Genomic DNA, 23,584 nt, shown 5'->3' on the forward strand with positions numbered 1-23,584 from the left:
GGATGGACACTTCGGCCAATCTGTTTTACAAAATTTATTTTCCTAATGGCCAACCTTCCCTCCATCCCTCTTTTTGTTAGCTTGGAGGTCACCCATCAGTCAAGAATATGCTGCCTGCTTGTCCTGGGATAAAGCACAGTTACTTACCGTAACAGGTGTTATCCAGGGACAGCAGGCAGATATTCTTGCGTCCCTCCCACCTCCCCGGGTTGGCTTCTTAGTTGGCTTATACTAACTGGGGACCGCACGCCTTTGTCGGACGGGAAGGCACTCGCACACGCGCGGTGCGGCCTAGCTAGAACTTTCTAAGTTCTTAGAGTGCAATCACTCTAAAATTGTCCGTACCGGGGCTCCGTCGGTGCCGTCACCCATCAGTCAAGAATATCTGCCTGCTGTCCCTGGATAACACCTGTTACGGTAAGTAACTGTGCTTTTCAGTGCAAGAGGAAATGCATTTTTGTTTTTATTTCTCTTATGTTGGGGTATACATCTAGGGCTCCTTTTACTAAGGTGTGCTAGTGTTTTTAGCGCGTGCTACATTGCCGCGCTCACATGCCAAAAACTAATGCCAGCTCAATGGTGGCGTTAACGTCTAGTGCGCGCTATAACCGCTAGTGCAGTTACGTTGGATTTTCTTTCTCCCTTTTGTGTGTCCTCCCTGCTGCACCATAAACTGCCTTCCTCCCCCCCGCGCGCTGAAACCTTTCTACTATTTTACAAGAGTTTGCAGTCCCAAGGCAAGACATTTACAAGTCCACAAGTGCTGCGAACGGTTAAGTCCAGCTCCTAGAAGTAGTGAAAAAAACCCATCCAGATCTTGACGTCAGCTGTAGGATATCCTCAATTCACTCACTTGCCTTTTGTTGAAGAAAACTCCGCCGATTCCTCTTCCTCTGGCCCTGGTCCGCTGCCACTGTGTCGCACCTCAAAGAAGGGAAGGGCCAGCGTGCAGCGATTGCATGTCACCGGCCCACATGCCTTCGTCCGACAACAGAACTGACATCAGTTCTGACATCGAGAGAAGGCTTGTGGGCCGGCGATGTGCAATCGCTGCATGCTGGCCCTTCCCTTCTTTGAGTTGCGGCAGCCAGCAGGAAGCAGCAGCGGTGGGGAGCAGTGGCAGGCAGCAGGCAGCCCGCGTACCCCCCAACGAGTGGGGGGGGGGGGTGTTTAAAAAAAAGTTACCTTTGCTTCATAAGATGTACTGAAATTTCCATCTAATTTTGGGTGGAAAAAAAGTGTGTCTTATGAAGTGAAAAATACAGTATATTAAATGTAAAAAACATCATGAATGCACCTTGCAATACCTGGGAGCTAAAATCTGGAATGATCTTCCAGCGGAAATTAGAACTATACCTACTTACTGTTTATTTCGAAAATTGCTGAAAATCTACTTCTTTAAGAAATGGGGTACTCTTCATCCATGATGGTTAGGATCAATATCTATAGTTTTATGTCTTTTGTTCTTACTCATCCTTTGTAATTTTTGTAATTCTTTTATAAACCACTTTGAATCCAGTAGGAGATACAGCGGTATATAAGACACCATTAGCATTAAGATTTGTGTTCCTCTTCTTTTTTGGTCAAGAATTTAAGTATAAGTAACATATTACTTAAATTAAACAAGTACTGTATCTAGTAACTGTAATATATTACTTTTCCTTGCAGTAACTAATAACTTTAATAGTATATTATTTTTATTTTATTTGAAATATATTTTCTTAAAGTTTCAAACAATAACATAGGCAAAACAGCAATATCACCATGTATGTACAATCACTAAACATGAGCAAATACCAACCAACCCTCCCAACCACCCCCCACGTGTCCACCCACCCAACCCAAGACAAAAATCAGCAAATTCAATGATCCAGAGTTCAAAATGGGTGTCCAATCAAGGGTTCAACAGGTGACTACGAGCCTTAGTAGTCAATATGAGCCCAAAAGGCTCCCAAATAGTGGAAACTTATGGTCCAGGTCAATGTTCCGGTGGTCACAACAAAGGCGCTCCATAGATGCGTGCTGTAACATATGAATGTGCCAATGAGGCAATGTTGGTGGGTCCGAGGTTATCCAGCAGTGCAATATGGTTTTCTTCCCCAATAAGATTGCTCTTTCCAAAAAGCCCCGAAAAACCCTCGGAGTCGTGCGTGGCAGAAACCCCAAGGTAAACAACATAGCAGGACAAAGAGTATATCCATAATTCCACATGGTAATGATATGTTGGTGAATCTACATCCAAAAATGTTGCACCAAGGGGCAAGTCAATATACTAATTTTAAAAAGTAACTTGATAAACTGAAAATTGCTAATGCACATTTACATCTGCTCTGAAGTTGGTATAAATGTATAGATGTACTTATATAACCCAGTATTGGTGCACATAATATTTATGTGTCTATAATTAGATGACATACACCTAATATATCTGTAGCTGCATAAATGCAGATGGGATATGTTTCTAACTGGGAGCCTTACACATGCTCTGCTCATGTGTACATCCCTTTGAAGTAGTGCCTTAATATGAACTCTTAGAATAGCACTTAGGGAACTTACACACCTATTTGCTATCTTTCTCTGCATGTATGTGTGCTAGGGACATGTAACCAAGTGCACCTTGTTATTGCTCTACCCTAATTCTATAAACTTGCATGCCCAAATTTAAGCTTGGCACACAAATTTGCATGCATAATTTATAAAATAGTCAGTTGTGTGCACAACTTTAATAATTGGCTGCTAATCAGAGTTAACAGCCAATTATTGGCTTTAATTTGTGTTAATTGGTGCTACTCCACACCAATTAGCAGTTGCATGCACAACTGCCCTTAGGGCTAGATTCACTAAGCAAATTTCCCTCGGGCCTGATTCACTTACCTTTCCTGTGATCCGCTTTGAATCCATGCATGCAAATGAGGATAAATGCATGCAAATTGGACAGAAACGCAACTCATCAACCAAAAATTTTAAACCGATTGGGCTGGCCAATCAACTCAAGAAACACTGCTGAGGAGCAGTCGAAAACGTCTTTCCGACTCTCCAGCCCTGTTCTCTGCACGCCCCGATGCTCTTCTGCTGCCTGCCGTCCCGATACTCTTCTCCAGCCCGCTCTGCCCCATGCTCTTCTTCTGCCTGCTGCCCTGATGAAAAAAGCAAAAAAATAAAAAAAAGTCGTGGCACTGAAAACCTCCTGCAGCCCTGACTCTTCCACTGCCCTGAACGCCTACCTGCCTACCCCGAAAACTGCCTGCCTCGATTGCCTACCTACCCCAACTGCAACCCTTCCCCGCATTGCAAGCCTGTGGTTTTAACCTGCCGGCTTTTAAGTGGGTCAAAACCATGGGCTTATAACGTTAAAAAAAATCTAAGCCAGGCCCCAAGGTCTAAGCCAGGCTCCCCAGCCTACAGTAAAAAAATTTTTTTTTTAAAGTCATGGCATGCGGCCCCCCACGCCGATGCCCCCCCCCCCAATGATGCCCCCTAAAAGGCAGGAGGGATGCCAACTTCCTGCCTCCTTCCTGCCAACTTCCTTCCTGGCCAGGCCCGGCCCAGCCAACCTCCCTCCCTGTACTTTAACCTTGGGAGGCCTGCTGACCGGGCCCGGCCCACCCTCTTCCCCCGTACCTTTCAAAATCATTGAGAGCAGGAGGGGTGCTCAGCCCCTCCTGCTCCAGCTCCAGGCCTCCTCCGAGGCTGGCAGGATGAACGGGCAAGGCCCACCCCCTCCCCATACCTTAATATTGTTGGGAGAAAGAGGGGTGCTCAGTCCTCCTGCTCCACACCTCCTCCGCCAACGAGTGCGGCCAAGGGAGGACCCCGAGGCGCTTCAGCCAATCAGGGCCTTAGGCCCCTCCCCATGCATCAGATGATGTGCTGGGGCATGGCCTAAGGCGCTATGGCGTAGCAGCCTTAGGAGCAGCAGGAGCAGGAGGACTTTGTGCTTCCTCCTGCTCCCGAAGATGTGCATTTTGAGGTCTAAGGAGTAGGAGAGACCGGGCACCCCTCCTGCTCCCAATGATTAGTAAAGTATGCTGGGTGGGTGGGTCGGACATGGCCGCCTGGCCTGATCTGAGGTGGGCCGATTGTGGGTGAGGCGGTGGGGCCAGTGGGCCGGTCGGGGTTGATTCAGGGGGAGGTGTCGGGCTACTGCAGACTCTTCTGCCTGCCCTGCTCTGCCCCGATCTCTCCTGCCTGCTCGCCCCGACTCTCCTGCTCTCTGCTGCCGTTCCCTGCAGTGCAGGCCTGCTTTAAAACCACGGGCTTGCACTGCGGGGAGCAGGAGAGATCGGGGCAGATCAGGGCAGAGCCCTGACAGCAGTGACAGGAAGCTGCTTCTCCTATCACTACTGTTAGGGTCTGTGCATGAGTGGGGATTGCACATTTGTGATCCCTGCTCATAAATAGGGGCGTTCCTCCGATTGCCCCCATTTGAATATTCTTCCTTAGTGAATCCTTCGGACCTGCCCGAATCGGAAACGGATTGGTCCAATTCGGGCAGGTTAGTGAATCTATCCCTTAGTCACTATTCTAGAAGCTGTGCCTGTAAATTTTATCGTGCATAACTTCCAAGGGGGAATGGATGTGGGAGGGACATAGGTAGGTCTGGGGGTCGGCATAGGAGTTAGGCATGTAGATGAAAGAATACTAGGAATTACATGCTGTCAACAGTTAGGTGCAAACACTTACACCAGGCTTTAATATGATGTAAGGGCAAATGTACTTTTACATTGCAACTCTGCCTCCACTCCACTCAAACTGTCACCCTGGAAATGCCTATGTTGTGCATAATTACTTGTAGTCTTATAGGCACATGCACATATACGTGCATAAACAAATGCATAGTCATATAACAGGCCTTTACCTAAGGTTACCAGATTTTCCGGAATGAAAATCCCGGACCCATGGACCTGCCCCAGGCCCGCCCATGTCATGCCCTGTTCCACCCCCACCCCCTCAACCTGTTCGATTGTCGGGAGGGCATCTGCGCATGTGTTGGTGTGGCACGTGACATCACCGCGTTGCATCTGCACAGGCGCAGATGCCGTCCCGATGTTGCTGAAAACTTTACAAAACCTGGACCAAGTGCCAGGTTTTGAAAAGCCGTACAGACCCCCGGACATGTCCTCGAAAAGGAGGATATGTCTGGAGAAATCCGAATGTCTGGTAATTCTACCCTTACCGTACATAAAACCAGCTTTACCCATGGAAAAAGCTTCATAAAAATTACCCCCATAAGTATTCATATTTGTTCTTTGTGACTTAATTCTTCATACACTAGTGTATTATTAAACTGATTTGTTTTCTGTGTTGCAGACATTGATGAGTGTGATAATGACTATAATGGTGGCTGTGTCCACGAGTGTATCAACATTCCTGGCAATTACAGGTGTACCTGCTATGATGGTTTCATGTTGGCCCATGATGGTCACAACTGTCTGGGTGAGTTGTTCTGAAGAATATTCTTCAACAGTAGATTGCTAAAGTTAGAATTTACAATCATGTTATATGCTCTTAAATGAGTACTAAAATAGTACTGAAAAACAAAAGCAAAACTGCAGGGGTGGTGTACAAGACGCCAAGAGGGGCATAATCGAAAGGAATGTCTAAGTCCATTTTCGTCTAAGTCGCAAGTCGTCCAAAATAAAAAAACAGCTTAGGACACATTTTAGAAAAATACGTCCAAAATTTTTTTTCTTTCGAAAATCATCTAATTATACATCCTACCTATCTGATCGTCCAAGTCACTAAATCGTCCATCTTTATACCACATTTTCGTCCAAATCAAAAACACCTAGAACAAGCCCTGTTGGACGTTGGAGGGGTCTGCAAAGTGATGGACTGAACACTCAGACATAGCACCTAAATAGTGGGGTACCTTACAGGGCACTGATGTGAACTTCACAAAAAGGGTGCCATGTCTTCTCCTCACTACAGCTCCCTTATAGGTCATGGTGAGCCCCCCAAACCACATCCAGAATCCCCTAGACCCATTTATCTACCACCCCAATAGCCCTTATGACTGCAGGAACCACTTATATGCCAGTAAAAAAAGGTTTTGGGAGTATATAGGGGAGTGCACATGTTTAAGTATCAATGCAGTGATTACATGGGCTTATGGGCATGGGTCCTCCACTCCATGAGTCCCTAACCCACTCCCAAGATGGCTTAAGCTGCCTCTGTGCTGGACGACTAGGCTTTCCTATGCCAGGCTGCCTGGTGATGATGGTCTGGAGGCTGAATTTTAAAGGTGTGATTACGATTTTTATAAGGTTGGGGGTCAGTGATCACTGGGTTGTGTGTGGGGGTCTGTTTTATGTGTTTGCAGTGCTTATCAGGTGACTTTAGGTGGGTTTTTGTGACTTAGACCATGTTTTAAATGGTCTAAGTCACAACGTCCAAGTTCCGTCGATCCTGGGCTGTATAACTTTCGGTTATACATGCTATACGACTAAGTCTAAACTGGCCCAACTCCCGCCCTCGGCACTCCTCCTGAAATGTCCCATTTGGCTTTGGTCGTTCAGCGGCACTATGAAGGCCTAGGTTGTTTAGAAATATGTCCAAAACCCGTTTTTATTATCAACACTTGGACGTATTTTGACAATGTTTATCCAAGTGCCAATTTAGGCCAGTTTTTGGACGTTTTTCTCTTTCGATTATGAGCCCCCAAGTCTTTAATGAACCAATGCAAATATTTTTAAAAGTCATAAAACAGTTTGAATTCAAAAGGGTTTGATGAACCGAGACCTGACATGGTCCGTGTTTCGAAGAAACACTCTTTCCTCAGGGGTCCTAATATGAACAATTAAATATGTATAAGCAAATATGTATGTGTGAATGAAGGTGATTGAGGATGGTGACAGCAAAAAATGATCCTGTATGTGATCCTATATGTGATAGCGTGAAGCCATCGTGTGGAAAATTGTGGAGTTTAGTGATAGACCTGCTGAAAATAAGTGTGAGCATGATGGTGAGGTCGTGATGTGTCAAGTGAAGAGTGCAAGAAGAAATGCCATGTGGTATGAGATGTAAAGTCAGTAAAAGCTTTGAAGGGGTGAAAAAACATGTGGATAAAGGTGAGCCAGTTGATATTGAGTATTTGGATTTTCAAAAGACATTTGACAAACATAGAAACATAGAATATGACAGCAGAAAAGGGCCATCGGCCCAACAAGTTTGCCCACTCTAAGAACCCTCCCCCCTAAGCACTTCCTCGAAGTGAACCTACATGCTTATCCCATTTTTTCTTAAAATCGAGCACATTGCGGACCTCAATTACCTGAAGTGGAAGATCATTCCAATGATCAACCATCCTTTCGTGAAGAAATACTTCCTAGTGTCACCAAGAAATCTCCCACCCTTGATTTTTAACGGATGCCCTCTTGTTGCCGTAGATCCTGTAAGAAAATAGATGTCTTCTTCTACCTCAATACGACCAGTAACATATTTGAACATCTCTATCATGTCTCCCCTTTCTCTGCGTTCCTTGACAGAGTATAGCTGCAACTTACCTAGATGTTCTTCATTTGGGAGATCCTTGAATCCTGAGACCATCTAGTGATCATTCGCTGAACCGACTCCATTCCCAGCACATCCTTTTGATAATGTGGCCTCCAAAATTGAACACAATATTCTAGATGAGATCTCACCATGGACTTGTACAATGGCATTATAACTTCGGACTTTCAGCTGACAAAACTTCTACAGATGCAACCCAGCATTTGTATAGCCTTGGATGATGCTTTCTCCACTTGATTAGCAGTCTTCATATCTTCACTAATGATTACTCCTAGGTCCCGTTCTGCAACAGTTCTTGTTAAGGTCTCACCATTCAGGGTGTAAGTTCTGTGTGGGTTTCTGCTGCTAAGGTGCATAACTTTACAATTTTTGGCATTAAAACTCAGTTGCCAAGTTGCAGATCATTGTTCTAGTAAGAGTAGGTCCTGCGTCATAGTGTTGGGCACGGTGCTTTTGCCCACTATGTTGCGTTTAGCATCATCGGCAAATAATGCAATTTTATCTCGAAGACCCTGAGGCAGGTCCCGTACAAAGATATTAAATAGAATTGGACCTATGACCGAGCCCTGCGGCACTCTACCGATCACTTCCGATGTTTTGGAGGGAGTACCATTTACCACCACACTCTGGAGTCTGCCACTGAGCAGATTCTTTAACCCATGCAGTCAATGTTTCTCCTAGTCCCAATGAACTCATCTTTTTCAATAACCTACGGTGTGGGACACTATCAAAAGCCTTATTGAAGTCCAAATACACGACATCCATGGACTCTCCCATATCTAGCTTTTTTGTTACCCAGTCAAAGAAGCTGATTAGATTGGATTGGCAGGAACTTCCCTTTTTAAATCCATGCTGATAGGGAATCCCTCAGCCTCTCTTGGGGAAATTAGAAAGTCATTGGCTAGGAGGTAATATCCTATTATGGGTTAAGAACTGGTTGAAAGACAGAAAACAGAGAGTAGGTTTAAATGGTCATTAATCTCAATGGCGAAGGGTAAATAGTGGGGTTCCCTAGGGGTCTGTGCTGGGACTGCTGCTTTTTAACATATTTTATCAATGGAGATGGGAATAACTAGTAAGATAATAAATTTGCTGATGACACAAAGTTGTTCGAAATTGTTAAATCACAAGATGATTGTGAAAAATTGCAAGAGGACCTTGTGAAACTGGAAGACTGGGTGTCAAAATGGCAAATGATGTTTAATGAGAGCAAGTGCTAAGTGATGCATATGGGAAAGAGGAACCTGAACTATAGCTACATGATGCTGGGTTCTATGTTAGCAGTCACTGCCAAGGAAAAAGATCTAGGACTGTTGAGGATACATTGAAGCCCTCAGCTCTATGTATGGTGGTGGCTAAGAAAGCAAATGTTAGGAGAATGTTAGGAGTTATCAGGAAAAGTCACCGTATCTCAAAAAAGATATAGCAGAATTAGAAAAAGTAAAGAGAAGGATGACGAAAATGATAAAAGATTTGGGACAGCTTCCCTATGAGGAGAGGCTAAAGTGGCTAGGGCTCTTCAGCTTGGGGAAGAGACAGCACAGGGATGATATGATAGAGGTCTATAAAATACTGAGCAGAATGGAGTGGAAAGGGTAGATGTGAATTGCTTGTTCACTCTTTCCAAAAATACTAGGACGAGGGGGCATGCAATGAAGCTAATAAGTAGTAGATTTAAAACAAACCAGAAAAATATTTCTTCTTACAATATGTAATTAAACTCTGGAATTTGTTGCCAGAGAATGTGGTGAAATCAGTTAACTTAGCAGAGTTTAAAAAGGCTTTGATAATTTCCTAAAAGAGAAGTCCATAGACCATTATTGAGATGACTTGGGGAAATTTACTGCTTATTCTTAGGAAAAGCAGCATAAAATGTTTTATTACTTGGGCTCTTACTAGGTACTTGTGACCTGGGTTGGCCACTGTTGGAAACAGGATACTGGGCTTGATGGACCTTTGGTCTGTCCAAGTATGGTAATTCATATGTTCTTATACTCTATATGAGCCATGGTCTCTTGTTAGATGAAGAACCTGATATGGAAGAGCATACATTGGAGGCAGTAACATCAACCAGCAAAGCTGGTGAGCTTCAGTCTCTAGTAACCTATTTTCTTATACTAAGTTGCATGTATCTCAAATTTCTGTCTAAGGTAATGATGGATTTCCAATTTTCATCTTAGTCATCTCTTCTAGCATTTTTACCAAGGACTCATGCTGATAAGGATGAAAATGCTTTGCATACTTTGGATTGGAAGAGAGCCATTGCTTTCTCACTGGAGAAGATTAAATACCTTGGAAAAGCCACATAGTTTTTGCCCAAGCAAGCCTAAGATGGATGTGTTGCATTGGACGACAGTTTGCATCTCTCACATATGCTAAAATAGATTTCACCTTACTATCCCCCTCCTTTACCAACGCATAGCATGGGTTTTAACGCCAGCAGTGGTGGTAACTGCTCCGACGCTCATAGCAATTCTATGAGCATCAGAGCAGTTATTGCTGCTGCTGGTGCTAAAACCCGCACTATTTATAAACAACCTGGAAATTGGTACAGGGAGTGAGGTGATTAATTTGTGGACGATACAAAGTTAGGACACAGAAGGATTGCGAAGATCTATGACGAGACATAAAAACACTTGAGGAATGGGCCACAAAATGGCAAATGAGGTTCAACATGGATAAGTGCAAGGTGATGCATATCAGTAACAAAAATCATATGCACGAATACAGGATGTCCGGTGCTGTACTCGGAGAGAGCCCCCAGGAAAGAGACTTGGGAGTACTTGTAGACAAGTCAATGAAGCCATCCGGTCAATGCGCAGCAGTTGCAGAAAGGGCGAACAAAATGCTAGGAATGATTAAGAAGGGGTTCACAAACAGATCAGAGAAGGTTATCATGCCGCTGTACTGGGCCCTGGTGCGCCCTCACCTGGAATACTGCGTCCAACACTGATCGCTGTACATGAAAAAGGACATAGTACTACTCAAAAGGGTCCAGAGAAGAGAGACAAAAATGGTTAAGGGACTTTAGGAGTTGCCGTACAATGAGAGGCTAGAGATACTGGGCCTCTTCTCCCTTCAAAAGAGAAGACTGAGAGGGGACATAATCGAAACATTCAAGATATTGAAGGGAATTGACATAGTAGAGAAAGAGAGATTGTCCACCCTCTCCAAGGTGGAAAAAACGAGAGGGCATCTCTAAAGTTGACAGGGGATAGATTCTGTACAAATTTAAGGAAGTTATTCTTCACCCAGAGAGTGGTAGAAATCTGGAACGCTCTTCCAGAGGCTGTTATAGGGGAAAGCACCCTCCAGGGATTCAAGAAAAGGTTAGATAAGTTCCTGTTGAACCAGAACGTACACAGGTAAGGCTAGACTCAAATAGAGCACTGGTCTTTGACCTAAGGGCCACCACGTGAGCGGACTGCTGGGCATGATGGGCCACTAGTCTGCCCCAGCAGCGGCAATTCTTATGTTCTTATGTCAACATCGATGCCCTGAGTTGATACAATTTAGAGAAATACAATATGGAGGTCATTTTAGAAAATAAAGCCTGTCTGATTGGGTAATGAATAGCAATGGATTAAGTATACAGTGCTCCCCCGCGAATTTGCGGTCCCCGATTCTTAGTCCTGGTCATTTGCGGTATTTTCTGACCACAAATGACCATGAAAAAGAGGGCAGCTGGAGAGGCAATAGAGGGCAGCCAGAGCGCCGGCGAACGCAGTATGCTCCTATACTAAAGTTGGGCCTCACCAATCAGGAGCAGCGTGTCAAAGCAGCTAAAAATTGTATTCGCGGGTTTTCAACATTCACGGGGGTTTCTGGAATGGAACCCACGCGAATATCGGGGGAGTACTGTATTATTATTTTATGTTTATTTTGTTTGTGGATTTAATTATTTTTTGCATTTTATGTTACTTTTCTAGTACTGCATTGTATTAGGTTGGTTATAAATTGTCTAAAAAATTAAACAAAAAAGAAATATTATGTTGTATTATGATTTAGATTTTAACTCATGACACAACAAAAAGCTTGGGAGGAGGATTAGAGCTGTTCATGGTAAAATGTTTCATTTCATTATGCTTTTTTCATTAACAGGCAGAATTACTTTTTACTAAGCCATGATAGAGGTTTCTACTGTGGCTCTGACGCTCATGGAATTCCTATGAGCGCTGGAGCATTTAACATCCAAGGCTGCTGCAGAAACCTCCACTGTGGCTTAGTAAAAGAGGGCCTTAATAATAATAATCAGTTTATATACCGCAAGGCCGTAAAGTTCTATGCAGTTTACAATAGTTTAAAAAAAAAAAATAATTAAAAGAAGTTGAATAGAACTAAAAAAGTTAAAAGCCAATAGAGACACTAAAATGATCAAAATAGTGCATAATATAATTTTTACAAATTAGCTGCCTAAATACTTCAAAAACAGATATGTTTTTAGATGTCTCCTAAATTCACCATAAATGTCAGTAAGCAAAAGCAATTGTTCTAAATCCTTACCCCATAATGCTGCTTGATATGAAAAAAGATTTTGATGATGTTTTTTAAGTTTACATCCTCTAACAGGTGGAAAAACAAAATTCAGATGTGAGCTTCTCTTATGTCTGTTGGTTGCAAAAGAGAAAAGTTCAATTATATATTTGGGAGCTAAACCAAACAAAGCCTTCAAACAGAAGCAACCAAACTTAAACTTCACCCATGCCTCCATTGGCAACCAATGCAGTACTCGATAGGAGGGTGTTACGTGATCATATTTCTTAAACTTAAAAATCAGCCTGACCACATATAAGTGGGGATGTTGTCTGATGGTGCTAGGATAGAACTGTTTTCTCAGAACTTAGTGAAACATTCTGAGTATATGCACCATTTTCTGCATACCTGTCTCCTCAGCTTTGCTTCTTCCTCTCTGCTGAACAAATATGTGACTGAGCTTTCCTGATAAAATGTCTTCTTTTCTTCTTTTAATTGCATTTTCAGTTTACCTTAGAAATTCTTTGTTATTTTTGTAGAGCTTGATAACTACATTTGTCTCTTCTTAAAATGTATTCTTTTCACCAGTGCCCTCTTTGTTTGGGAATCTTCTATCTGGATGACCTACACATATTCTGTTGTGGCTGTTGGGATCCTACTCAAGACTGACAATTGCATATTCTGCATGGTCATATCTATTACTCATAAAAAATAGTAGGTTTGAGCATCATATTTGTCTTTGAGACCAACTTTTAATTACCAATTTCTAAGTAATCCTGTTGAGCCTCAAAAAATTCACAAGAAGGCCAGCAGTTCTTCCATTCTTCAAAGCTAGAAATGATTGATTAACACTGTTTCATTTCCATAGACTTTGTAAAGTTGTTCTGGACTTCTCTTATACTTGTCAACTATTCCAGCTGTCTCCAAGAGAGCAACACAAAATTCTTTGGATCAATTAATCTTACCATCTACCTTCACACATCACCTGGAATGTTTGTGACAGTCTTGCCTTGTATATTTAGGTCCTCAGTACTGGAACACTTATCCATCCAAGTTACAATGTGAGTTGCACAATATCAAATTTAAAAGTGCATTAAAGATGTATCGGTTGACTCTGGCACATAGATTACCATAAGTCCTCCGTACTGTCACCTGCCCGACCTCGGCTCTCGATGCCGTAGTGTCGTGGCGGGTGGCCTAACCGAATCTGACTTGTGCCTCAAGATGGAGGACAGCCCTTCAGGGTGGCACCCGCAATGGTTCTCAGGGTTTCTCTCTATCAGGCCAAGTACAAACATCAAAAAACACACAAAACAAACAAACCCCAAAACAGTCTCTGAGTAAAGGATATAGATGGTTTTATAATAATAATTTATTGTTTATATACCGCCAAAGCCAAAGTAGTTCGAGGCGGTTTACAATAAGAAGAGCTGGACACGTCTGATAAAAGGGATGGAAAATCTTTCATACGCTGAAAGATTGGAGAAACTGGGACTCTTTTCCCTGGAGAAGAGGAGACTTAGAGGGGATATGATAGAGACTTACAAGATCTTGAAGGGCATAGAGAGAGTAGAGAGGGACAGATTCTTCAAACTTTCAAAAAATAAAAGAACAAGAGGGCATTCAGAGAAGTTGAAAGGGGACAGATTCAAAACAAATGCTAAGAAGTTCTTCTTTACTCAACGTGTGGTAAACACCTGGAATGCGCTTCCAGAGGACGTAATAGGGCAGAGTACGGTATTGGGGTTTAAGAAAGGATTGGACATTTTCCTACTAGAAAAGGGGATAGAAGGGTATAGATAGAAGAATACTGTGCAGGTCCTGGACCTGTTGGGCCACCGCGTGAGCGGACTGCTGGGCGCGATGGACCTCGGGTCTGACCCAGCGGAGGCAATGCTTATGTTCTTATGTCTTTGAGTACATGAATATTTGTAGGGAGGAAGGGAGACAGAGTAAAGTCACATTGTAGGGGTGGTTTACAATAAGAAGTAGTTCAAGGCGGTTTACAATAAGAAGGCTGGACATTCAGTGAGAGAAAAGCAGTGAAGTGTTTGAATACATGAATATTGGTAGGGGGAAGGGAGGCAGAGTAAAGTCACATTGTAGGGGCATCTAGTACAAGTAAGTGGGATGCAGGGAAAGGCTTTAGGAATTCAGTTTTTTTAGGGCTGGCAACCGTCCACACCCCAACAAAGCATCCAAGCTTCAGTAGCCTCAACACAGTCCTCTTCACCGGGCTCTTTTTTCACACCATTAAAAAAAAATAAAGTATAAAGCACCATTCCAAATTCAGGACTTTCAGTTGATACACTCTAATAATAGCAGGATCCCTGCTCCTAAGAGCTAACTGAGGGACAAGTTGCTGAATCTGCGGCAATTCTTATGTTCTTATGTAAACCTTTTGTTGAACAAAAGTTTCCCACAAAAAGAACCTGTCCAGATTTTACAGCAAACTCTTCAAACAACTTAAACACTCCTCAGCAGTCCCAGTTGTAAATTTAGGCCTGGTCACAAGTCAGCTTAGGCCTCAAACAGGGAAATCCCACCATAATCAATTTGCCAGTCAGTCAGATTTACCTCCAAGGCTTCTGAAGTCTCTGGCTCAGGTACAGCTATTTCAATTACTTCCTCCACATCACAAGGCTCAGGTAAGTTGGACTTCTCAGTGCTCTGCCATTCCATAGCCATTTCTTCCTCTAGCCACTGCTTGCTCTGGAGCACAGGTGTCAAACTCAAGGCCTGCGGGCCAAATCTAATCTAATCTTCCATTTGTAAGTCGCACAAATCTATACAAGCTCAAGGTGACAGATCAAAGAGGAAGTGGGAAAGTAGAGGAGGGTGCATGGATAAGCAAGGGGAGGTGCCTAGAAGTAGGGGGGTGCAATACAGAAGCTGAAACAGTTAAATGTTAAAGAGGTGGGTCTTTAGGTATTTCCTGAATGCGGTGTGGTTTGTCTCTTTCCTGATTGCTTCTGGGAGGTCATTCTAGGTTTTTACATCCAAATAAGTTAGCATAGAGTGGAAAATTCGCTTGTAGTGGAGATATTTTGTGGATGGCAGGTTTAGTTGAATTTTGTTAAGTATTCTTCTTGATATCGACCAAACAGTGGAAAATAGTTGGATGAGAGAGGCTGCTGAGTTTCCGTACAGAATCTGGTGTAGGATACATAAGGTTTTGAAAATTATTTGGGATGATATTGGGAGCCAGTGTAGTTGCCCGATGAAGGTTGTGATTGAATCATATTTCTTTAATTTGTAGATTAGTCTAACGACTGTGTTCTGGATGAGCTGCAGTTTGTGGATAAGTGTGGTGTTGATGCCAAGGTTGGTAGAGTTGAGGTAAGACCATCATCTGAACGATCAGAGCAGTGATATGGGTGGAAGTATGGTCTTGTGAGACACAGTTGACGCATAGTGTAGATGGTCTTTTTCTGAAGGTTAGAGATTTGTGGTTCCATTGTGAGAGTGTCGTCTAAGATGCAGCCGAGTACCTTAGTGGATTTTTCCATTGTGAGAGTGATGCCTGATGAAAGAGTGAGGTTAGATATGACGTTCTGTTGTGCAGTGTGGAAACCAATGGCTTTGGTTTTGGTGGCATTCCGTTTCAACTTGTTGTTTGTTGCCCATGTTTGGATTTTATCTATATTGTTTGATATTTTTTCAGCAATATTAGGATGGTTATTGGTTATGTGGATGAGGAGGAGGATGTCATCGGCATAGGATAGTACAGTTTCATCTTCCATTTCGATGTGTCCCAGCGAGCTCATGAATAAATTGAATAGGACTGGTGATAATGGGGAGCCTTGTGGGATGCCACAGAATGCCTTCCAAGGGTTGGAGTATACTTCTTGCTTTTTGACTGTGTATTTGCGATTTTGTAGGAAGTCGGCGAACCATTTCAGTACAGTCCCTGTTATTCCAATTTCTGAGAGTTTGGCTAGGAGTAGTTGGTGGTCCACTGAGTCGAAGGCTGTGGAGATATCAAATTGGAGTAATATTGCCTGATGACCCTAGCTTAGCAACTGTTTGATTTTAGTGATTAGATGGTTAACCATAAAATTAAACTACACAAAGCACATTGTATGCTTCTCAACATGGCAGCTGGGCTTCAACGCTAAGAAGTGTAAGGTCATGCATCTCGGCAGCAGAAATCCATGCAGAACATACACCCTGAATGGAGAAACACTAGCTAGGACTTCAGAAGAACGGGACTTGGGAGTGATCATCAGTGCAGACATGAAGGCTGCCAAACAAGTGGAGAAGGCCTCATCCAAGGCAAGGCAAATGATGGGATGTATCAATAGAAGCTTCGTCAGCCGCAAACCTGAAGTCATAATGCCACTGTATAGAACCATGGTGAGGCCTCATCTGGAGTACTGTGTGCAATTCTGGAGGCCACATTACCGTAAAAATGTGTTTCGAGCTGAGTCGGTCCAGCGAATGGCCACTAGGAAGGTCTCCGGACTCAAGGGTCTCTCATACGAGGAAAGACTGGGCAAATTGCAGCTCTACTCTCTAGAGGAGCGCAGAGAAAGGAGTGACATGATCGAGACTTTTAAGTACGTCACAGGTCGTGTCGAGGTGGAAAACGATATACTCCTTCCCAAGGGGCCCTCAGTCACAAGGGGGCACCCGCTCAAACTCAGAGGAGGGAAATTTAGTGGAAGTATTTCTTCACAGAAAGAGTGGTAGATCACTGGAACAAACTTCCAGTGCAGGTAATCGAGGCCACAAGCGTGCTCGACTTTAAGAATAAATGGGACATCCACGTGGGATCCCTACGTGGGTCGAGCAGCACTCAGACTTAATGGGGTGGGTCAGTAGAGTGGGCAGACTTGATGGGCTGTAGCCCTTTTCTGCCGTCACCTTTCTATGTTTCTATTCATTCCTACCAGAACACAGATAACCCTATGCAAATACGGGACCAAAACTAAAAGTATTAATATATAAAAAAGAAACCCTAAGATTCAAGACTCTGCATGCAGTACAACCCCCAGAGAAAAAGCAGTGCAAAATATAGAAAGCAGATTAAAATTCTCAAAATTGACACAATTCAAACACTAATCATTCCCCCTACCCTTGCTGTCTCCCTTCCTACATGCTGTGCCTCCCTCTGGGGGGTGTCCTACCTTCTGGATGTTTATGTGGCCTTTGGTCTGATGCCCCCAGTGTTATCTTGTGGCCGGCTCCCTCCTCCTCACAGCCGCAGTGTGCATGAAGCCGCTCCTTGCACATCCTGTACCTCATCAAGAAGCATTCCCTCTGATGATGTGACGTCAAAGAGAAGGCTTCCGGATCAGGCACAGAACGTGCAAGGAGCCACTGCATGCGGCTTCGTGCACACTGTGGCTGTGAGGAAAAGGGAGCCAGCCACAAGATAACACCAGGAGCATTGGACCGCATTGGGGATCATGAACAGATCAGAGAAAGTTATTATGCTGCTGTACCAGGCCATGGCTACCTTTTGCTCTCTGGCCACATCTACCAAGTAGTATCCGCCTCATTCTACTACCTCCAGCAACTACAGAGAATCAGACAGTACTTCTTGGAACCAGACTTCTCTCAGCTACTCTACACTTTTATTCTCTCCTGTATGGACTACTGCAACACGCTCCTAAATGGGCTCACTGCTAAAAAACTTCCATTGACTTCAATGAGTACAAAATGCTGCTATCCGACTCCCGAAGAATTTCCACATATGAGAGCTGATTGCCTCGGCATTGTGTGCTACCCACTGACTGCCAATTGACAAATGATGTATATTCAAAGGCCTAGTAATGGCCTACAAATTCTTCCACAACATGGTACTGGTTTATATGGCCTCCAAAATTCAGCACTATGCCCTGAATCGACTGCTCCACTCACAAGATGTAAAGTGTTTATGTGAACTCTCAGGATGAGTCCTCTGCCTTGGGAATGCCCGAAAAAAATTTTACTCGCACTACCTACCATGCCTCTGGAGCAAACTACCTACCCACATAAAATCATTAGAAGGCCTACTGAACTTCAGGAAGGCAATAAAAACTCACATCTTCTCCTGATCCTCTATGAGAGTGCACCAGTCAAATTCCTCATACCTTCTGACAAAGTGCCCAATCCTCCACTGTCTCGAATTTAATACGCTTTGTGCTTCATCCTATGTATGATCATGTTTTCTCTTACAATGTTCTTCCATACTCTGTCATACTATCCACCTCTTTGTCATATTTACCATATGTTTGCCAATGTCTACCATGTTTCATTCTCTTATGCCTTGTCTGCCACACAATGTTTCCTGCTCCATGTCCTCTGTACTATATTTCATCACGCAAGCTTGCCTTACCAATTTTGCCAAGTCGTGTCATACTATGTTAACCATGCTTTCTAATACTATGCTCACCATACCCTGTTTGTCATATTATACTTTACCGTGCTTTGTTAACTATGGGCTCCTTTTACTAAGGTGCGTTAGCGTTTTTAGCACACACAGGATATTACCGCGCACTACGTGGCTAGAAATAACACCAGCTCAATGCTGGCGTTAAGGTCTAGCGCACGCGGAAATTCAGCGTGCGCTATTCCACGCTTTAATGCCCTAACGCACCTTAGTAAAAGGAGCCCTATGTTTTGCCATCCCTGTCAGACAATGTTTGCCATGCTATCTCCTACCATACTATGTCTGAAAGTGTTGCGCAGGGTTTGGAACTGTAGTCTCGGCACCCTGGGGTTGTGGCTTCTGACACATGCTGCTCCTTGTGACCCTGGGCAGGTCACTTGGTCCCCTAATGCCCCAGGTATATTAGATAAATTGTGAGCCCACCAGTACAATAAATTATGGCACTGGATATCCATGCTTAATTGGATAAGTCTTGCAACATAAGTGGTTTAGTGGTCGGCACTAACTGTGAATTCAGTAGGAGATAACTGGTTATCTCCTGATGAATATAACAAAAAAATGCTATTTAACTGGTTTGTAGGTATAAATAGGTAAGAGTGGCCTACAATGCTACTGTCTGTTATGGGAGAACAGTGCAATGAGGAATGTGAATGTGTGCAATGGAAAAATTTTTAGCGCTCTGAATTTATTATTTATTTACTTATATTCCCCTGTGATCAGAACTGAATTCTTAGTTCCTGAACAAGTTCCTGGCAAGCAGTGAAACAGGCTAATTCTTATAAAAATGAAGTTACATTTATTTAAAAGCAAGTAGCAGCCAAAAGTTATCAACAGGTGAGATATAGTAATGAACAATTAGGATACTGAGGAAAAATGCAATAAACCTCTTAGCACTGTTGCTTGAACGCTTTACTTCAAAGTAAATACACGATTATCCTACAAGTCTCCTACAACCCATGAGGAGGTTGGCAGGGGCGCCAAACCACGAGGAAAACCAGCGGAAAAAGCAAACAACCAGGACTTAAATTGCCTATACACTAATGCTAGGAGCCTAAGAGCCAAAATGGGAGAACTAGAAGTCATAGCCAGTACAAAGGACCTGGACATAATAGGAGTCACAGAAACATGGTGGACTGACGACAACAAATGGGATGTGGCCATACCAGGGTACAAATTCTACAGGAGGGACAGGACACACAAGAAGGGTGGAGGAATAGCGCTTTATATAAAGGACTCCATACCTTCAACCAGGATAGAAACAACAGTAAGGGCGGACGACTTGGAATCACTATGGATTAAGCTACCTGGAGGAGCTAGAGCAGACATAAAATTGGGCCTGTACTATCGCCCACCTGGACAACCGGAAGCACTCGACCAGGACCTGGAGGCTGAGCTGAGGCAGATATGCAAAAGCGGAAGCGTGATGGTGATGGGAGACTTCAACTACCCTGGGATAGACTGGAGTATTGGACACTCAAACTGCACAAGGGAGACCAAATTCCTGGAAACCACGAGGGACTGTTTCATGGAACAGCTGGTCACGGAACCAACACGGGGGGATGCAACTCTCGACCTAATCCTCAATGGGCTAGGGGGACCTGCAAAGGAGGTGGCGGTGCTAGAACCCCTAGGAAACAGCGATCACAACATGATCCAGTGCAAGCTGGAAATTGGACCATCAAAGGTGAAAAGATCCACAGCGACAGCACTCAACTTCAAAAAAGGGAATTATGATGGCATGAGGAAATTGGTGGGAAAGAAACTCAACGGTTGCGCAAGGAAGATGGAGTCTGTAGAAAAAGCCTGGTCCCTACTCAAGGGCACGGTGCAAGAGGCACAGAACCTGTACATCCCCAGATTCAGGAAGGGGTGCAAAAAAAAAACGAACAAAAAACCCAGCGTGGATAACAACTGCAGTGAAAAAGGCGATAAGTGACAAGAAAGCATCGTTCAAAAAATGGAAAAAGGACCAAACAAAGGACAACCAAAAGGAGCACAAAGAACACCAAAGGGAGTGTCACCGTGTGGTTAGAAAAGCTAAAAGAGAATATGAGGAGAGACTGGCGGGGGAAGCAAGAAACTTCAAATCGTTCTTCAGATATGAGAAGGGGAAGCAACCGGCAAGGGAAGAAGTGGGGCCATTGGATGATGGAGACAAAAAAGGAGTGGTAAAAGAGGAAAAAGAGATAGCAGACAGGTTAAATAAGTTCTTCACGTCAGTCTTCACGAGGGAGGACACATCCAATATTCCGGAACCGGAGGACATCGTAAATGGGGATCGGGATGAAAAGCTGGTCCAACTAGAGGTAAGCCAAGAGGATGTCCTCAGGCAGATAGACAGACTAAAGAGCGACAAATTGCCAGGTCCGGACAGCATTCACCCAAGGGTACTCAAGGAACTAAGGAACGTAATAGCAGAGCCACTTCGCCAAATATGTAACCTATCCTTAAAAACTGGAGAGATCCCGGAGGATTGGAAAATTGAAAATGTCACACCCATCTTCAAGAAGGGTTCAAGGGGGGACCCGGGGAACTACAGGCCGGAGAGCTTGACCTCGGTCCCGGGAAAAATGATGGAAGCACTGATTAAGGACAGTATCTGTGAACACATAGAAAACAATGGACAGCTAAAGTCGAGCCAGCACGGCTTCTGCAAGGGTAGGTTATGCCTCACAAACTTATTGTACTTCTTTGAGGGGGTAAACAGACAGGTGGATAAAGGGGAATCCATTGACATCATTTACCTTGACTTTCAAAAAGCCTTTGACAAGGTACCGCACGAAAGACTGCTTAAAAAGCTGTGGAGACACGGGGTGCAAGGGGAGGTCCACCGATGGATCAAAAACTGGCTGGCAGACAGGAAACAGAGGGTTGGAGTGAAGGGCCATTACTCAGACTGGCATGGGGTCACAAGCGGAGTTCCGCAGGGGTCGGTGCTGGGACCGCTCCTGTTCAATATATTTATTAATGACCTGGAGGCAGGAACAAATTGCGAAGTTATTAAATTTGCGGATGACACCAAACTCTACCGCAGGGTTGAAACCATGGAAGACTGCGAAGATCTGCAAAGGGACCTAACGACGCTAGAAGAATGGGCCAAAAAATGGCAAATGAACTTTAACGTAGGGAAATGCAAGGTCATGCATGTAGGGAAAAAGAACCCGATGTTCAGCTACAAAATGGGAGGATCACTGCTAGGGGTAAGTAACCTTGAAAGAGACCTGGGAGTGATGGTGGACATGTCTTTGAAGGCGTCGGCACAGTGCGCCACAGCCTCAAGAAAAGCAAACAAAATGTTGGGTATCATTAAGAAGGGTATCACGACCAGGACAAAGGAGGTCATCCTGCCACTGTATCGTGCAATGGTGCGACCGCATCTGGAGTACTGTGTCCAGTATTGGTCGCCATACCTCAAAAAGGACATGGCGGTACTTGAGGGAGTCCAGAGAAGAGCAACTAAACTGATAAGAGGTATGGAAAACCTCTCATATACTGACAGACTGAAAAAGCTGGGGCTGTTCTCCCTGGAAAAGCGGAGACTTAGAGGAGACATGATAGAAACCTTCAAGATCCTGAAGGGTATAGAAAAAGTAGACAGGGACAGATTTTTCAGATTACGGGGAACCACAAGTACAAGGGGGCACTCGGAAAAATTAAAAGGAGACAGGTTTAAAACAAATGCTAGAAAGTTCTTTTTCACCCAGAGGGTGGTGGACACATGGAACGCGCTTCCGGAGGCTGTGATAGGCCGGAGCACGTTACAAGGCTTCAAAGAAGGTTTGGATAGGTTCCTAGAGGATAAAGGAATTGAGGGGTACAGATAAGAGTAGCGGTAGGTTATAGGGATAGTCTGGGACCATTGCTCAGGCAATGGGCCTGATGGGCCGCCGCGGGAGCGGACCGCTGGGCGAGATGGACCTCTGGTCTGCCTCAGCGGAGGCAACTTCTTATGTTCTTATGTTCTTAAATTCCGGTACTCGAGAGCCACAGACAGGTCAGGTTTTCAGGATACCCACAATAAATACGTATGAGATGGATTTGCATGCACTGCCTCCTTGAGATGCAAATCTATCTCATGCATACTTAATGTGGATATCCTGAAAACCTAACCTGCCTGTAGCTCTCGAGGACCGGAATTGCCTACCCTGGAGCTACACTATCCACTCTTACCACAACCTCTGGCATTGCGTTCCAGAGCTTAACTATTCTCTGAGTGGAAAAAATACTTCCTCCTATTGGTTTGAAAAGTATTTCCCTGTAACTTCATCAAGTGGCCCCTAGTCTTTGTAATTTTTGACAGAGTGAAAAATCGATCCACTTGTACCCATTCTACTCCACTCAGGATTTTGTAGACTTCAATCATATCTCCTCTCAGCCATCTCTTTTCCAAGCTGAAGAGCCCTAACCTTTTTTAATCTTTCCTCATGCGAGAGGAGTTCCATCCCCTTTATCATCTTGGTCGCTCTTTGAACCTTTTCTAGTGCCGCAATATCTTTCTTCAGATAAGGAGACCAGAATTGAAAGCAATACTCCAGATGAGGTCACACCATGGAGCGATACAGAGGCATTATAACATTATTAGTCCTGTTAACCATCCCTTTTTTAATAATTCCTAGCATCTTGTTTGTTTTTTTGGCGGCTGCTGAACATTGGGCGGAAGGTTTCATCATATTCTCCACAATCACACCCAGATCCTTTTCTTGAGTGCTAACCCCCAAGGTGGATAAACATATGTTTTGGGATATATGTAAAAATATGTGAAAAATGTATGGATTAATAGTATAATTAAATCTCAGATCAATAAGAGAGCATACCAAAATCCATAAATCCAGAGATACAAAAATAATATAAAACATATATACACCATACACTTACATGATACAAAAAATACATAAGATCATATAGCATATACTCCAAAAACAGTAATATGACACTCTAATATATGTTAGAATAGCACTTATCTTTAGCTGGAGAATCAAATACACAGTTCATAGTTCCCAAATGTTCACAAAATCTTCCAATTCTTCAAAAACTCCAGTAGTTCCAAAAATTTCATCGCTTCAGCAGAAGAATGTATAATTTCAATAAGGGTCCTTGTTGTGCCAGATTACCTGGGGAAATCATTCAAATCTGTGCACTATCAGCTCTGCCCAAATTAAAACCTGCTTTACATGTGGAAAAATGCTTTATAAAATCATCTACTTGTTAGTTTTAACTTTTATG

The 23,584-nt window shown here is 43.7% G+C and overlaps 2 protein-coding genes across 6 annotated transcripts in view; one reads left to right on the forward strand and one right to left on the reverse strand.

Moving 5' to 3' along the window:
* The window catches only part of MPPED1 (metallophosphoesterase domain containing 1), a 435,376-nt gene that overhangs the window by 324,310 nt on the left and 87,482 nt on the right, over positions 1–23,584 (reverse strand). The window lies entirely within an intron of this gene.
* Positions 1–23,584, forward strand: part of SCUBE1 (signal peptide, CUB domain and EGF like domain containing 1) — a 545,901-nt gene that overhangs the window by 79,379 nt on the left and 442,938 nt on the right. For all 5 annotated transcript variants that reach the window (XM_033951623.1, XM_033951624.1, XM_033951620.1 and 2 more), the window contains one exon: positions 5,311–5,436. In XM_033951623.1, the coding sequence (XP_033807514.1) occupies positions 5,406–5,436 (31 nt within the window). In that variant the 5' untranslated portion in view covers positions 5,311–5,405. The remainder of the gene's footprint in view (positions 1–5,310; positions 5,437–23,584) is intronic.

This window comes from Geotrypetes seraphini, chromosome 7 (assembly GCF_902459505.1).
Source record: "Geotrypetes seraphini chromosome 7, aGeoSer1.1, whole genome shotgun sequence".
Classification (NCBI taxonomy): Eukaryota; Metazoa; Chordata; class Amphibia; order Gymnophiona; family Dermophiidae; genus Geotrypetes; species Geotrypetes seraphini.